This window comes from Colletotrichum scovillei (assembly GCF_011075155.1).
Source record: "Colletotrichum scovillei strain TJNH1 chromosome Unknown Contig00005, whole genome shotgun sequence".
In the NCBI taxonomy this organism is placed as follows: domain Eukaryota; kingdom Fungi; phylum Ascomycota; class Sordariomycetes; order Glomerellales; family Glomerellaceae; genus Colletotrichum; species Colletotrichum scovillei.
In genome coordinates this window covers 538566-555687 of record NW_023336263.1, presented here as the reverse complement: position 1 = coordinate 555687, position 17122 = coordinate 538566, and the positions used below count along the sequence as shown (strand labels likewise).

The 17122-nt window shown below is 53.8% G+C and overlaps 4 protein-coding genes across 4 annotated transcripts; 1 reads left to right on the top strand and 3 right to left on the bottom strand.

The window, feature by feature from the left end:
- Positions 1–2134: 2134 nt before the first annotated feature.
- Positions 2135–5195, top strand: HER10_EVM0004267 (serine endopeptidase; the record flags this gene model as incomplete). The annotated part of the gene is made up of 5 exons (XM_035473917.1): positions 2135–2364; positions 2423–2764; positions 2819–2882; positions 2934–3036; positions 3092–5195. Exons 1-5 carry the CDS (start codon positions 2206–2208, stop codon positions 5193–5195), a joined length of 2772 nt encoding a protein of 923 aa, XP_035333902.1. The 5' UTR covers positions 2135–2205.
- A 140-nt stretch (positions 5196–5335) lies between these two features.
- On the bottom strand, positions 5336–8262 carry HER10_EVM0008610 (sugar porter family MFS transporter). The gene is made up of 3 exons (XM_035478125.1): positions 7053–8262; positions 5726–6984; positions 5336–5668 (listed from the first exon to the last, which is right to left on the bottom strand). The coding sequence occupies exons 1-3, from the start codon at positions 7261–7263 to the stop codon at positions 5456–5458; spliced, it is 1683 nt and encodes a 560-aa protein (XP_035334209.1). The 5' UTR covers positions 7264–8262; the 3' UTR covers positions 5336–5455.
- Positions 8263–10796: 2534 nt separating this feature from the next.
- Positions 10797–12022, bottom strand: HER10_EVM0004411 (uncharacterized protein; the record flags this gene model as incomplete). Its single annotated transcript, XM_035474059.1, has 2 exons — positions 10797–11682; positions 11739–12022. The coding sequence occupies 2 exons, from the start codon at positions 12020–12022 to the stop codon at positions 10797–10799; spliced, it is 1170 nt and encodes a 389-aa protein (XP_035333917.1).
- A 1734-nt stretch (positions 12023–13756) lies between these two features.
- HER10_EVM0000588 (chlorogenic acid esterase precursor) lies at positions 13757–16527 on the bottom strand (the record flags this gene model as incomplete). Its single annotated transcript, XM_035470362.1, has 5 exons — positions 13757–14117; positions 14173–14306; positions 14363–14920; positions 15104–15452; positions 16499–16527. 5 exons carry the CDS (start codon positions 16525–16527, stop codon positions 13757–13759), a joined length of 1431 nt encoding a protein of 476 aa, XP_035333661.1.
- Positions 16528–17122: the final 595 nt, after the last annotated feature.

The window sequence follows — 17122 nt, the reverse complement described above, 5'->3', positions numbered from 1 at the left end:
GGTCGTTGGAAGGAAGAGTAAACATAAGCTTTTCCCAGGGCTGAACAGGGATGGTAGACGAAACACAGGAAACACAGGAAACGAGTGAAGAGTCTTGGCTCGATCGCTTCTTTACGCGGCAGAGAAGCGAATCTTGCCCTATCTGGGCAATTTATGAAATCGTGGTAAAACGGCGTGTCGAGGTGTCATCCCTGGCCTGAAGCATTTGACCCCAAACTTTAACTCAAACTTTTGGGCGGAAACAGTTGAGGCTAGTCAGCCTTCTTTCGATGTCAGCTGTTTCTCACAACGAATGGCAGTTGTTTCTTCAGTCTCTGGACCGGATGGATGGTTCAATGTGTGGCGGACGTTGAAGATGGGGCGAGTTGGGTTGATGTTAGACCAAGCAACCTGATGTCTTGGCCAGCGAAACAAGCCAAGATCGTCGCGCCGTCTCATTGTATATCGTCCTAACACTCATGTCAGGCAATCACTGGGCGAGCTCGAGCCATCGAGATTAGCCAAGATTGTCATTTGGTCCCATAGAATACCATCTTCCGGTGTGAGTCTTTGGTTGATAGATTCATGAGATAACTATCCCACATAACCCAAGATTATGGAGGCAGTGCGAAACGTATCCCACTTACAGAGCCATTTGTCAGACTAGAATGTCTCTTGAATAAACTCTGGGTTATGCTCTAGGAGTTCCAATCGCTCTTGGAAACAAAGTCGCATGTAGGCCCTGTCGGTAGAACGTCAAATACACCAACTGCCAAGGAACATGACGTTCCTAATCACAGACCAAGCACATACGCAGTGTAAGCAGAATATTCAACAACCGCTCCCTGGACCAAGCTTCGAGCTCATGTCACGGTTTGCGGGGGAAGACAAACATTCGTGTCTCGGGCCAGAAACGCTATGGTCTACGCCACGCGGAGACTCGAGACACCGGCAGCTTGTTTGCTTTATGACTGCCGTCTGCCGATGAACCAATCCCATTCGCCGAGTTCCATTTGTTTCCCGTCAACGTCGTAAGTCGTCCCGGCTTGGGATTACGGCGCCATTGTTTTGGATGTTTTGTGGGCAGATTTATCGGTTCCTTTTGAAACTAGACGTCTGTCGTCTGTCAAGTTGGATGAATGGAAACCAGTCGTCTCATTGCCGCCATAGTGTGGTTCTTTACGCTCGGCCTTTTGTCACAGTCCGCGAGACCGAATTTTCTTCTTTTCGATTCAGTCTGTCATCTGGAAGTGTCGAAATCTCGCCGTCTGTGCGGGTAAAGGAGTAGAGTTGGATGACTTCACCAATGACTCCCACGCACAACTAAGGTACCGGGAAATAAAAAAGTCTGCACGCAATATGTCCGTTCACTCATCGTTGTCAATTGCCGCGATATTCCACATTTTCCGGCCGGCCATGATAGACCCCGATTGGCATCCCCGGGATCCGCATGCCCCCTCGGACGCCGTGGAAAGTTGGCCCACCTGTTTGCTTCTTCCGCATTATTACAGGTTAGCCGAACGAATTGGTGTTGGCACATATTGGCATGCATCGCACGGAGCCCCCGTTCCTGCAGCTCCTGCAGTTTGCCTGCAGGGCAGCAAGAGAGAAAAGAGAAGGTCGTGAACAGGGTTACATTGGCCATGGAGCCGTGCTAGGCCCAAATGTGAAGTTGCGTTGGCAATCGAGCCACTCTCGAGTCTTTGGACACGAGAAAAAGGCATGGCAGAGCCGACGTCGGCTTCAATCTCATTAAGGATGCTTTATGGGCTGCAGATGTAGTCTTATCCTCGAGATATGGCGTATCGTGTGATCTACAGATGACTCTCTTAATACAGACTCGCTCATAGGTAGTGAGAGGCGTGATAAAAAAAGCAGTGGTAGATAGCTCGCCAGCTTGCCAAGATGTTTAATGAATGCCCTTGTCGGTAACCCATGCTTGATAGGGTCGCAGCGCCGAATACGAACGACCTACGATTGCATTGGCATGTCACTTGCGTTGGGGTCACTGGCTAATGCAACAACACGCCGGACGCGCTGGATAATGGAAATTAGATGCTCAAGATACGAGTCGCGATGGTGTCGTTACTGTATATAGTGCCATCATCATGTTCTCGTACAGTTGATGAAGAGGCTTTCGAGGGGCACGGCTTCACGTCACCAGATCTCCTGTGATCCCACATTCGTTTAATCGTCAGAAAGAAGGGTATTGCCCCTGGACGCAGGATGTATCTGTCCACTCTTTTGCTTGCCGCCACGAGTGTGGTAGGCATTGCTGCCCAGAGCAATCACCCGCTCATGCGCCGAGCAGACGACAACGCCCCCGAGACAGCAGCAAACAAGACGACAGTCGAGCCCAAACGCTTCATCGTCGAGTTCGACAAGGTACACTCATCTCCTCAGCCTCTACCAAACAACCAAGGAACCATACTGACAACCCCAGGGCGCCGACGCATCAGCCCTAGCCGCCGACATCGCCAACCAGCGCGGCGCAAAGGTCCTCCGCGTCTTCACCAGCGACATCTTCACTGGTGCCGCCGTCGAGACGGACGTGGAGAACATTGACTCCCTGCAAGCGCTTGAGCCCGTGAAGGTGGCATGGCAGTCCCGCAAGTTGAAGCTTGCGCCTAGCACGCCGCTTGCCTCGTTCGTGGAGAATGCTACTGCCATTGACTACGATATTCACCACATGACTGGTGTTGATAAGCTGCATGAGGCTGGTGTGTTGGGCAAGGGCGCCAAAGTTGCTGTTGTTGATACTGGGATTTGGTATACTCATGAAGCGGTACGTGAATGAGTCTCCGTGTGAAATGTTCGGTGAGTTGCTGACATACAACAGCTCGGTGGTGGATTTGGTGAGGGCTTCAAGGTTGCTGGTGGTTATGACTTTGTTGGTGATGGATGTAAGTTCACTTAGAACCCCTCTTCGATCATTCAGATGCTAACAGCTTCAGCTTGGCCAAACGAGGGTCAAGTAAAGAACCCCGACGCCGACCCCTTGGACCAGCAAGGCCACGGGACCCACGTCGCCGGCATCATCGCCGGTAACAGCAGCATGTAAGTCCATACCTCTCACCACACATCAAATCTTCCCAGCTAACACGCCCTCAAGCCTCACCGGCGTCGCCCCGGCAGCAACTCTCTACGCCTACAAAGTCTTCGGCACAGTAGACGGCACCGACGAAGACACCCTCATCGAAGCCTTCCTCGCAGCCTACGAAGCCGGCGTGGACATCATCACCTCCTCCATCGGCGGCATCAGCGGCTTCACCGACAACGCCTGGGCCGTCGTCGCCACGCGCCTCGCAGACCAGGGCGTCGTCATCACTATCTCCGCCGGCAACGACGGGCAAGCCGGCGCATACGCAGCCAGCAGCGGCTCCTCGGGCGAGCATGTCGTCGCTGTGGCCTCCGTCGAGGCTGACGTGCTCGCGTCCTCGTCCTTCCGGGGTGTTTTCTCCCTCGGCGGCGAGACGAATGAGACGAGGGTTGCGTATCGTGCTGTTGAAGATTGGTACCCTTCCGAGGTGAAGGATTGGCCCATCGTGCCCCTGAGCCTCAACTCGAGTACCGCAGATGAGGCCTGCAACCCTCTTCCTGCGGGACCTACCCCCGACCTCACGGGAGTCGTGGCCCTAGTCCGCCGGGGAGGCTGCAACTTTGACCAGAAGCAGCGGAACCTAGCCCCCTTCAACGCCTCCCACATCCTCTTCTACAGCAACGAGATGCCACTCGTACGCCCAACGACGGAAGACACCTCCAGCCTCATCGCAATGGTTGACGCACGCGTCGGCGCCGCCATCATCGACACCGTCCGCGCGGGCGGCAAGGTGACGGCAGACTTCACGGAGCGCCCCATCTTCCACATCGTCGGCATCAAGAACGAAGAGAACGGCGGTGTCGCGAGCTCCTTCACTTCCATCGGCGCCACGAATGACCTCTTCATCAAGCCTGATGTCGCAGCCCCCGGTGGCCAGATCTTGAGTTCGTATGTTGGCGGGGGGTATGCCATCCTCAGCGGCACGTCCATGAGCTGTCCCTACGTCGCAGGCGTTGCAGCTCTCTGGGCGGGTAAATTCGGAGGACGCAGCGTTCACGGGCCAGAATGGGCAAAGAACCTCGCCATGCGTCTCATTTCCTCCGGTGAGGCGATCAAATGGGACGACGGCCAGCTCAACAACAACCCATATGACTTTCTCGCGCCCGTAGCGCAAGTAGGAACGGGTCTCATCAACGCCACCAAAGTCCTCGAGTACGGTACCACCCTCTCCTTTGCCAAGTTCGCCCTCAACGACACACATCACTTCAGCCGGTACCATGCCGTCGACATCACCAACGCCGGCGCCGAGCCCGTGACGTACACCTTTGAGCAGCAGGAGTTTGGCGGCATGAACACCGTCAACCTCGATCCGACCGCGTGGGGAACGCCCAAGATTGCGTGGTTCGAGGAGGTCATGGCCGCGCCTCAGAAGATGACGCCGTCGATCTCCTTCCCCGGCCCCTTGACTGTCCAGCCGGGAGAGACGAAGACTGCTCAGTTCGGCTTCAACTACCCCGACGCCGCAGCCCAGAGCCTTGATCCGGCCAAGTTGCCTCTTTACAGCGGAAAAGTCCTCATAAAGGGAAGCAATGGTGAGACGCTCGGTGTGCCGTACCTGGGTCTGGCTGCGGACCTTCACAAAGACGTGGGTATCATGTTCCAGTATCCGACGGGCTTCCCGCGCATCACATCTACGCGTAGCGACATCCCTATTGCCCAGAAATCCAACTTCACGTTCAACCTTGACCCTGCGGTCCAGGACTTCCCGAACCTGTACGCCCGCATTCAGTACGCCACCCGCGAGCTGCGGTGGGACATCTTCGATGCCTCCTGGGTGGAGAGAGACTGGAAGTACCCTCCTGTCGTTGGCCAGGCTGGCTTCGTGGGCGCGGCGACGAGCTGGGCGAAGGCCTCGGGGAAGACGTTTATCGATCCTAGTGTAGATGACCCGAACGATATCATCACGCTGCCCATGCGTGACGTGCCCAGAGACATCGTCGGTGTGTACGGTGTTGAGTTGTGGTGGTTGGGTCGTCTGGCGAATGGCACGCAGATCGCTCCTGGCAAGTATAAGATGCGATTCGCTGCTTTGGTTCCGTTTGGAAACCCCGAGGCTTCAGATAATTGGGATGTCTACGAGACTCCAGCCTTTGAAGTCTTGCCTCTGTCGGTTTGAGGGTTTGTTCGAAGTTAAGTAAGGGTTGTGTGGCATGATAGCAGTAGCAGCGCGTAGGTACTGTCGCTCATGTATAGAGACAAGATCATCTCTGCAAGAAATGTACTACGGATTGGGTATTATGTCTCCGACTTTGAACTTGACAAGCTTGCGTGCATGCGTGCTAGCAGTTTCATCGTCTGGTCTTGATGGCTATAAATGACTACTCCCTCGAAAGGGACTATATTCTGGTATCTCTAACTCGTAAACTTGATCATAAATCACAACTTCTCCGTCTGGTTCCTGCTCAGAGTCTGGTGCTGCTCGGCAATGAACACCTCTTCCGAGGTGAGCTGGTACTTGCCGGACTGGCGAGCCGAGACACCCTTCTGGAACATGACATCCATCTCGCCAAAGGTGCGGCCCTTGGTCTCGAACATGCGGAAGTAACCCCAGACCCAGGTAAGGGTAGCAAGGACAGCCCAGAAGAATGCCTGTATGCCAAAGTTAGTCATGCATAGATGCTGCTTGGAATTGGTATGGTAACTCACGGTCTTTCCCTTCAAGTTCCAGTCACCAGGTGCCAGCATTTTGGGCTGGATGAGACCACCGCAGATAATGTTACCGACGTAGTAAGTGCTGCGAGCCAGGACGACAGTCTGGGTGCGAAGACGGGTAGATCCGACCTCGGCGACAAGGGTGTAAACGATAGGACCGACGGACATGGAGTAGAAGCCGAGCCATACGACGCAAAGGATGGACTGTCCCCAGATGATGCCACCAGTCTGGTTCGGGGCAACAGACAAAAATCCGATGATCCATAAGCAGGCCACGAGAAGAGAGAATCCGACAATCCAGATAGTACGACGACCAAACTTGTAGATGTAAAGCCAAGAGATACAGGTGCCGAGGAAAGCGATACCGGTGCCTCCCAAGCTGATGGCGTACGAAGCGGAGGCGCTGATTCCAGTTTGCTGGAAGAAGAAGGAGCCGGAGTAGCAGAGGGCGCCGCCGTTGGTAATCTGAGACATGAATGCCATGCAAGCGATCTCGGTACGTCGTAGGTTGGTTCCCTTGAAGCAGTCAAGCAGAGAAGCGCCGGCTTGCTCCTCAATCTCGAGCTTGTTCGTATGGACCATCATGGCCACAGTGGCATCGAGATCAACGTTGTGTTCAGGCTCCGAGAGGCGCGCGAGCGACTTCTTGGCCGCATCGAGGTTGCCCTGACGAACGTGGTGCCAGGGAGACTCAGGGGCGAGCCAAGCGGCAATGATGAGGGGGATGGGCCAGACCCACTGCACGGCAAAGGGGATCTTGTAACTCCACTGACCCTTGACGTCGACGAGTCCTTTGAGGATACCGGCAGAGATGAACTGACCGATACACCAGCACAGGTTGACGTAGGAAGTCAGGTATCCACGGATAGCAAGGGGCGTGACCTCGGCAGCGTACGCAGGGCCAGTTGTGGCGAAAACACCCCAGGGAATGTTGCAGAGAACTTGACCAGCCAATTGCATCTCGATGTTGTGGGCGAAGAAAACGACAAAGACGAAGGCGGCGAGCCAGACGAGAGAAAAGATGAGGACCTTGCGGTGACCGAACTTTGGGGTGAAGTATCCGTTCAGGATGGCACCGACGATGTTTGCGACAGCTCCAATGGCGTTGAACTTCTGTTGCCAGGATGAAGAGATCTGGTAGCCGTTTTCCTCGTCGAGGTATTCGCCGTACTTTTCGCGGAACGCGGGATAACCGTAAAAGGAGCCGATCAAGGTGACATCGTAACCCTCCATAATGACCGTGGTTGAGATGACTGGCGAAGAGGAGAAGCGTCAGACGATTACTTGTAAGCAGAAGGCCCGTTTTAGGGGGACAACTCACGGATGGACCAGAAGGCGGCGCGCTTGTAGGTCTTGAGACCTTGCCAGACACCGAAGCTGTGTTCAATGTTGGTACCCTCGTGGGCCTCATTGTTGAGTCCCTTGTCGTCGAGACTCACATCGTTGAGGTGTGTGATGTGAGATGGACCCTTTTCGACGTGAATAGGGTCCTGTGGCTGGGATGCCGTCTTTTGGGTGATGTCGTTGGACATGGCTGCGATCGCTGCGAACGCTCTCGGGCTGCTTGAGGCTGTTGACGATGGGCAAGCTCCTGGAGCAGAGTCGTATCGAGAAGAGAAAGGAGGACCAGGCACGGTGAACTGGGGGTGGGCAGTTGTAGTATTTTAAAGTTGCGTCGAGGCGAGAGATCAAGGTGGTACCAGACAGTCGGCTTCCTCTCGTCTCATGCCATGGTTGCAGTCTGCAGAATATGCATGGTACTGGGACGAGGATGGGATGGTTGGGTTTGGCTGGCCTGAGCCGACCCCGTGGAGAAGCAGTTTGTTTCCCCCAAGCTTGGCCTCTTTGGATGGGCCATTCCCCAATCAAACCGTGTTGGAGATCCTTCGTCGTGCCGGCCGGGGTAGGCTATACCGTTCACGCTCAAAGCCATGTTCTCCTCATGGTACTGGATGTCTGGGCGGGCATGGGAAATGCTGGCCATGTGCGAGGCAGAACCCACATTCAAGTGGAAAGCCGATCGGGGCCTTGTGGCTAGCGGCGGGATTGACGGTCTTGGAAGATGTTGAGTGGGTGAAGGAAGCCATGGGGAAGAGAGTGCGGAGAGAGACGAGGGAGTTGACAACCTGTGAATGGTCGAAACATCCAAGACGCCGGCGGGAGTAGCCAAGGGAAGCCAGCCGGGGGCGGGGAGAGGCAGATTACTGATGGGCCATGGTCGATGTGGTGCCAAAACGAGTCCGGGGTTCTCGTCCTCGAGGAGTCTTTCGTAACGAGTCTGGAGACAAGGGGGAGAACTCGTGACTGGTGGTGACTGACAACAAGTCAGGATGGGGGAGGCAGGATGGCGGCGCAGTAGGGACGACGGACCGTCGAATCTGGGGGGGCTTCTCGTCAGTGGTTAGTCTGGGATCGAGGCATCAAGCAAAGAGGAAGCGTAAGAGACAAACTTGACTTCAAGAGGCTAGAAGGGAAATGTCGTCCGAGGCTTGGAGGAGGACAATTGGTGGAACTTTTCCCAAGGACGAAATTGACGGTTGGGGATGGCGGCGGGTGGCCTGGGGGATCGGAAGAGTCAATGTGCCTAGCGCGTCCAAGAACAGATTAGGGTCGTTTGGCGAGGACTAGCGTCACTTTAGCGAGGGTAAAGTGGGTCGTGGCGGATCCGACGAGGAAGGAGATGTGGGGTAAGTCTGGGGATTTAGTGGCGTGATGGGCCGCACTGGATGCCCGGGGCCGCTGAGGAGTCGCTGGAGTTCGCTGTAGGGCAGCCGTCTAGGCCTTGATGGCCGGTTCAGTTAGCGGCTGGATGCGCTGAAGCACTTCCCCATCCAGGCCCAGCCCACATCTCTTGTGCTGGGTTTCCCCAAGTTTTGCGCCCTTCAACTGCAATGCCACCACCTCGCTTTCGTTTGTTGGTTCATTGCCGTTGGAGCAGGCGATGTGCAGCTGCTGTGGACCTCAACGTAGGAAGACAGCTTGCATATGCTGAAATCATGTCCTGTTTGGTGTGGAAGTCGAGACGAGAAGCAGTCACGAAAAGACTGAAAATTCGAGGTGCAGAGCGAACGGTTAATTGTCTGGGTGCGTATCCCTCTTCTCGTGCCGGGCTTAGGTAATTCCTTATTTGCTCCATATCCGGAGCAACCCAGGGCAGTACGTACCCATGGGTCATCCCCGGTTGCACCCGACAGCAACCACTGCAACCTCAGGAGAACAATTTACGACCAACAACAACATCCACTCTCCATCGACCTGCGTTCAACAGCTGACTTTGACCACATTTTTCTTCCGAGGCTATTCGGCTTACTCTGGCCTGTCCGTTGCCTCCTGGCTCATTGTTGGCATTGGACACGGCATGAGAAGACACTATGGACGGAGACCTACGAGAAGCTTGATCGATGCTGACATCTGACACCTAAGGTAGTACACGCCGTGCTTGGCTCTACCTACAAATGCAGATGCCGATTCCGAAAGAACCGCTGGATACTCCAAACAACGCTGTCTGGTCATGTTCCAGTTAAGAGGGATGCTCCCACCATCCGATTCCCCCAGGAAATAAACACCACCTTCCTGCAAGCATCTGCCAGGTCGACAGGGAATGTGCCTTGGCTTTCGGCTCCAAACCTCCTCTTGCCGTCGCCCCCAAAGGTCCCAACCAGTCACAACTTGCAATTGCTGCTGTGGAGTTCCGCGCGAATCAACTCCCTGTCTTCTCCAATTCTGCTTCTCCTTCTCGGCCTGCCTCGGCCGAACCTCGACGTCCACTGGTTACAACCGAGTCTCATACGGATACGTGCGTTAGGGGTCGTTTACTCTCACATTGTAAAAAGAGCACATTGTCCCATTTGAGCTGCTGAACCTAAAAGGAGCCAAACAAAGCATCAGAAGTCTAGTCCCCCGACAAACTCTGTAAACTATCTCCTCATACCAGGGTATGAACAACTGTGTATCTCCATCGTCTGTAACGCGGCAACATGGGCAGCCTGGTTAGGGACAAGGCCCCCCCCAGGTGGAGCTCCGAAGAGAGTAGTTCTCGCATGTCTGCATAGAGCACCTCGATTGAAGCCACAGGGTCATGGGAACTACGAGAGCCATGATGCTGCGACCATAACCTGCTGTTGAGCTTTGATTTTCCACTGATAGCAACGGATTCTACACGAACACGTGCATTAGGGGCAGGAAACTTGATTGCGAAAGAAACTGATGTTGTGTGAACTACTGAATCTAGAGAACAGAGGGAAGTGATGCTCAGGAGCTCTGAAAAATCTTTTGTACTTATTGACTACCCTCCCTTTTCGGGGAGCTAATCTGGAAAGGCACATCCACGCCCTCCTAGTGCTCGTCTTGCATCACGAACAGCTCTGGGTCGCCCTCGTCAACGTCGTATTGAGCGCCACTGGCATCAGGCAGCGTCGGTGCGAAAAGGGCAACTCGAGTAATAGAGCAGTGAGCATAACACAGATAAGTACGGCCGAGCCTCGATCTCAACTAGCAGCAGCGGATTCTTACACGAATACGTGCGTTAGGGATAGTCAACTTCTAAAGTGTGAAAGAAACTCATTGTGTTGTGTGAACTACTGGGGCTACAACGAACATAGCAAAGTGATGTTCTGGAGCATTCAAATCTTCTTCTTGTATTTCTCAACTATCCTCCCCTTGCTAGGAGGGTTTCTAATCTAACATGACGCCAACCTCTGGTCTACCTTAGTGTTCATCCTGCATGACAAAAAGCTCCGGGTCGCCCTCATCAACGTCAATCTGAGCGGCTCCAACTACAGATAGGCCACAGAGGCAGCTGGTATAATAGAGCAGTAAGCTCAATATGAATCCCGCTGAGCCTCGAGTTTCACTGGCAGCAACGGATTCTCACCCGAATACGTGCATTAGGGGTAAGAAACTTCCAGACTATGAAAGAAACTCATTGTGCTTTGTGAATCACTGGATCTAGAGGAACAGAGAGAGGAAAGGTATGTTCAGGAACTCTCGAGTATCTATTGTACTTGTTGATTACCCTCCCCTTTCGGGGAGGGTTTCTAATCTAACAAGACACCACGCCCTCCTCCTAGTGCTCGTCTTGCATAACAAACAACTCAGGGTCTCCTTCGTCAACATCATCCAGAGCAGCGTCGTCAGGGAACATTGGAGCCACAGGAGCCACAGGGTTGGGCACGAAGCCCGCAGGCGGAACCCCAAGGAGAGCAGCAGGAGGCGCGGCCGGGGGCGGGGCGGGGGCGGCAGCGAGCACAGCGGCCGGAGCAGCGGCGTGAAGGGCGGCCGGAGCGGGAGCACCCGCGCGGATGCGGGTCCGAGTAAGGCACATAGGGTGCGCATGGTTACCCGCACTGCCCACGTAACAAGGGCAGTATGCCCCAACGTCGTTCACCAGCCAAGGCGCATTGCGCAGGACCCAGTTCACAGCCGACTCGTCCTGCAAGCGAGGCGACCACTTGCAGTGGTTGCAAGTGGCGAACGTCTTCAAGACGAGCGACTGTGCATCTGGGTCCTGCCAGCGGGTGTTCCACGCCACATTGCCATTCTTACGGCACTTCGAGCAGTGCATAGGGGTGGCGGCTCCAGGGAGGCTTGGCTGGGGAGCTTGAGCACCCATCATGGCGTTAGGGATGTTGGGGGCAGGGTTTCCGGCACCGACAGCGTTGGGGGCCTGCTGCTGGTGAGGCTGAGCAGCCATATTGGCGTTGTGGTTGGAAGCCGCCATTGCGGCACCGACAGCGGCGTACACCTGCTGCTGGACATGAAGAGCGTGGCCGAAGGCCAGGGACTGAGGACCATGAGCAGCCATGATGGCGTTCTGCGAACTGGAAGCAGGGTTTCCGGCACCGACAGGGTTGGGCATCTGCTGATGGGCTTGATTGTTCTGGCCGAAAGCCTGGCCGTGGACCTGAAGCGCGAGCTGGTGCTGATTCTGGGCTCTGGGGTCGTGAGCAATCCTGAGCATAAGCTGATTAGCATTATCGTATGTTAGTGTTGATGGCTGGGTGCTTACGGGATCATGCCGGGGTGAGAGTTGGGAGCCGGCATATGGTGCTGCTGAGCATTTTGCTGCTGAGCATTGTGCTGCTGGGCCTGCTGGATATCATCATCGTGAAGGTTCATGTTGTTGTTATGACCAGGGCTGTCAGCAACGGGGCCATCAGGAGCATTGTTCTCGATCTGAGGCTGCTGGATCTGCTGGGTGCCATGACCATGGGCGCTCATGTTGTCGCCAGAGGCGTTGCTACCAGAAGCCTGGCTACCAGTGGGCTGCTGCTGCTGCATGTTGCTCTCCATCGTATCTGGCCACGCAGATGATTAGTATCGCACGGCTTTACGAAAAGAATATTAGGGGCAATCGTCCAGGGATGGAGACTCACTGAATATGGTTCTGCTTGATGAAGATGAAGCTGAAGTAACTAGGATACTGACGGAAGAGTTCAACCACTGATAAAAGTGACGGCGTGATGGCTCGGGATGCTGATGTCGACAATCCGGCGAGTAGGGTAGATGACGATGCTGTCCGATGATGAGAATAGCTGCTTGAAGCTACGACTGATGAGGATGGCGATGGAAAGAACTCGTCGAATTGGTGACTATCCGCTCGAAGATGAGGATAGCGAAGCTGAATTAATTTGCGCGGTCAGTAATCCTGCTCTTCGACAATGATACATCTCCCGGGAAATAAATAGAAGATAGAAAATGAAGAACTCACGATGGAGAGGAATGCTAGGGCTTCTTCCGATGATAATGCGCGATGGCGTACTTGATGTTTGATTGAATTCTGATCAAAATCGCGGCTGAGGAAAAGAAGAGTTTTCTGGAAAGTGGGCGATGCGACGAGAAAGAGAAAGGTAAACAAAAGAAAAGCCGTTGACGACTAATCACAATGGTAGACAGATCATGATTGTCGACTAAGCATGACGGGTTGTCCTCAGGAATCATGATGGCTTCAAAGCCGCAGTTGAATAGAACAGCGGGCACCATGCAAGCCACAATAGACACAGCTGCCGGGAGACGTACAAGCCGCTGGAGATACCAGGGCGGGAGCAATCCGGACTTTAGTAGACTGGACAAAGAGTGAAAGGCACCATATCCCAAATCTTGGAAAGACATGGAGTGTGCAGACGGCTGGGGCTATCCAAAGCTGCTGTGATAGAGCTGAGACGGCTGGACGGAATACAACTTACGATGAAGAAGTTGAGACGATAGAATTGTAATCAATGGGACGAGTCACAGAAAGCAAGACACTAAACACTTCAGACGAAAGGCCAAGAAGACCAAGGTGTCTGAGTTCACAGATGGATATGATGATTTCATAGAACATGGTGAGAGTTATTCACTAATTGATGAGGAGAATTTACGTACGTGAAATGTGACGAATTTGATAGCTCGAATTGCCCAGGCTCTTTGATTTCCACTTGTCGTTGGCTTCTAAACTTCTTTCCGCAACTTAGCATTTGGTTGGACATCACTACCATTGTCTTGGTCGAAAATGTGAAAAGATTTGATGATAAACCTGGAGTAACAGAAAAAGGTTGTTGCAATATGTGGGTGAATGCTTTGTGCATACATGCCCCATGACGTTACTTTGCTCCGAATTCATGAGCAAAGGGCCAGACTGTTTTCAAGCTTTTAGCCTATCCTCCAGCTAAAGACCATAAGTCTTGTCTGGGACTCTGAAGTCCAGAAAACAATTTACAATCCAAGCCAACCGGTCGCTGTTTTCAACTCGAGTATGGCAAAACTTCCAAGAGCTCAGGTCGCAGCGGTCAATGGCAAATAAGGACTAAGTATCGACAGGAATGTTGAGAGAAGATAGGGGTATATATAAACAATGTCAGACTACTTACTCGATTGCTTGGAAGTTGGAAGCTAATTGCGGGGCAACAAGAAAATGTGCCTAATCATTTCGCACATAATTCAAATTTACCTCGAGTTCATATTGAGTTTACGAGTCTCGTGAAAAGTGATTTACAGTTTTTGTTGATGGAATATAATATGGACCGAATGTTAAAATACCGTACACATCTACAAAAGCCCCTGGCTTGCACACTCTGTCTCAATATCAGACAGCGTGCGCTTGCCGACGGTGACATTGTTGTTCTGGCCGTAGCTACGAACAAGACGCTCCTCAGCCGTGTAGACAGGCCATCCGATAGCGTCCAGACCCGCGGTCGAGTCCTTCACGAAAGCGGCATACGCATCCATCATGACGTGGCTGAGCTCATACTCGAACGCGGTGGAGTTACCACGGAAGTCGGCGTGTGTGCCAAAGATCATGGGAAGCTCGCTACCATGGTAAGCACCCATCCACGGGCGAGGCGAGGTGTTGTTGAACACGGCAGAGTAGTAGTAGCGGTATGTGGTCCTTCCCGCGGCCAGACGCTCACTAGGTTCCCTTAGTTAGTATCGGGCTACTCGCAGCAGAGAATGGGGAGGCTCACTTAGTGGTCTTGGTGGCAGGGCACCAGAAGAACTGGTAGGACAAGGCATCAGCGACGGCGGGGTCGGGGCCGTTCTCCGCATCGTAAGGGGCAAGGAAGAGACCCTCTGCGGCGTTGAATCCAATGATTGCGGGCTGTGAGTTGTTAGCAAATCACTCTCGCTAAGAACGTCTCCAGGGAGTCAACTTACAAGATCGGACAGCTCGCCAAGAGCAGCCTTCTCGGTGTAGTTGGCAAAGACAATCTTGTTGTCAATCTGGGGAGAGAAGCCAATGGTAGGCGTGACCTCAGAGTCCTTGTAAGTGGCCACAAAGTTCTCAAGCTTCTCTGCAGGAATCTTGCGCATGCATGCCAACTCAGCCTCAGGAGTTGTCGAGTTGCCACAACCAAGCTGCTGTGCGACGAACGTGAAATTGGAGTGGGTCTCGTCGTGGTTCATCAGCTGGTCCAGGTGAGCCGTACCGGAGTCCATGATGAGGCCCCTGACGATAGGGTCCTCGGCGTACGCGAAGCTGTAGTAGTCTACAGCGATGGAACCGGCGGAGTGGCCCCAAATAGTCATGCGCTCAGGGTCACCACCAAACTGTGCGATGTTGTCGCGGATCCACTCGACAGCGAAGCGCTGGTCCATCAGTCCGAGGTTCTGCTCCTTCAGCGCGGCAGAGTTGGGGAAACCGAAGAGCTTCATGCGGTAGTTGAACGTAACGAAGATGTGCGACTGCGAGCGCTGGATCCAGTTCTGAGGCATCTGGTAGGGTACATCGGTGCCGCCCGTCTCGAAGCCACCGCCGTAGAACCAAATGATGACCGGAAGTCCTTCTCCGGAAGCCTGCTGCTCGCCGGTAGCGGGAACGGCGCCGGCAGGGGCCCACACGCTAGCAGTGAGGCAGTCCTCGTCCATGCCGGCATCGCCGATCATGAACTCGGGCACATCCACGCGCTGGATGGCCGGGTGGATGGAAATGTACTGCCAGCATGAGGGCGGTAGCGCCGTGGCGTTGAGGACGGTTCCATTGGCGAAAGGAGTGCTTGACTGGGGAACGACGTAGGGCTGAGGGGGTTCCCAGCGCAAATCGTCGAGAGGCGGCGCCGCGTAGGGGATGCCAAGGAACTCGGCGACGTTGACAGCGTCGGGGGCGATCCGGCCCTGGACCGTGAGGCCGTTGTCGAGTTGCACGCTGGGACCTGCGCTCGCGGAGGCGAGGAGGCCGGCAAAGGTAGCCGCGAACTTTGCGTTGCACATCATGACGGAGGCGACTCTCTGTGACTGAAGCGACAGACTGGAGTTGACGAAAGTGGCCTGGCAACCGTTCCTTCAACAGCATCAGGAGAGACTCTAGAATTATATCACGGAAGTCCTCCGGAAGTCGGGGGGCTTCTTCGCAATTTTTCGACATCCCAGCAATCCCGACTCCTGAATGACATCCTCCAATGGACCGATGGTCCACTAACATCGCAACTCTGCACTGCCCGAACAGGAAACAAGACGTTGCACGGTTCGCCTTTCATCGGAAATTGGTGGGCAGAACCCCACACTATTCAACGTTGACATCGGCAGTTCTCCAGTTGAGAGATGGGCGTCATTGGTGAGTTGGAGGGGTTAAATGTCTCTGCTATGGGCTTGCGAGTCAAATCCCTGCGGCACCCTCCGCCTGGACCTGTCGATCAGCAATCGGATGCTGCCAAACAACTCTTATTCCCCTGAGTGCCCGCTTGATGATCGGAGGGAACGGGGATTGGGGACAGTATTGAATCCACTGCAAACGTGGTCCGCAACTCGTCAGCAACTTGTCAGCGGAACTCGGATGAGTTGATAACTTCGATAGATCCGCAGCGACTTCGGGAGCTTCACCCGCATCTCCAACAGATCAATGAGAAATAGATTCCGAGCTTCACTAAGAGCCGCAACGCACTACGAGCACTTGTTCAGATATGGAGTGGTAGCAGAATAACATCACGTGGGTACCTTACCTGTGAGAGCGGGCATTAGCCAGGGTAGAACACAACATAATGCAACCGCAACCTCCAATGGCCGGAGACCATGGTTCTGCTTCGGAAAATGAGGTGTTGAGTATTCACCTCATTAGCCTACACTTACAAGAAGTAAGAAGACACACATTTTCAACTTTAGAATTACAATGTAAGTTCGATGATAAAGTAGGTTGTCGTTTTCAAGAAGTAGATTTAACTGCACTGGATATTTCGATGACGGCCTAACATTGAGACCCATGAAAGCTATGCCATTCCGTCTCAAGCCATTCAACTCATTGCGCAAGATGGTAGAACAGCCCTGAATATGCCCATAGGGTGTCAGGCAGTGGCACACAGAGCCGTTAAGTTTGTCCCATCCGACATAGATTCGGCTGATCTCGTTCCAAGCTCATCGCTTAGCATGGGTAGCCAGAGCTGCACTGGGTGGCGGTGCAGCAGGTTTGCTTTCCGTTCTTGCAAGCGGTGCACCAGTAGGCGCGAGCCTCCAACTGTTCACCTCTGAAGGTCAACGCAGGAGCTTCGGTCTCGGCGATTGGGGTGGCCGAGACGAAAGCAGCTGCCAGAGCAGTGAGGACGAATGAGGTGAACTTCATTGTGAATGAGATTGTTCGAGAAGTTGAACGTGCAAAATATAGTACTTATGTGCTGGCCTCGTTAGTCTGGCGTCGTTAGTCTGGCGTCGTTAGTCTTGCGCTCGAGAGATGGTAGAGACTAGGTTTGGGAGGCTTCGATACTCACAGACTGGAGTTGGACAAGGTGACTAAGAGGATGATTGACTTGCTTGTTAAATACGAGAGATGGGGGCAGTTGAAGCGCGGGAAAAGCGAAGTTCTTATAGCTTTTCCTCGTCGGTTCCAATTGTACTCTTACTACTGGGACTTGTGAGCTACATTCAGTTTCCCATGAGCATCTAGGCTTCCTTCCTTCGACGTCAGTCAAACCCAGGCGCGCCAACCAC

Bases quoted from the DNA above. Each gene is read 5' to 3' on its own strand.
- HER10_EVM0008610 (XM_035478125.1), bottom strand. From the start codon at position 7,263: ATGTCCAACGACATCACCCAAAAGACGGCATCCCAGCCACAGGACCCT. The intron at 6,985-7,052 runs GTGAGTTGTCCC...CCTCTTCGCCAG, and splicing joins CGCCGCCTTCTGGTCCATCC to TCATCTCAACCACGGTCATT. The intron at 5,669-5,725 runs GTGAGTTACCAT...TTTGGCATACAG, and splicing joins GGAACTTGAAGGGAAAGACC to GCATTCTTCTGGGCTGTCCT.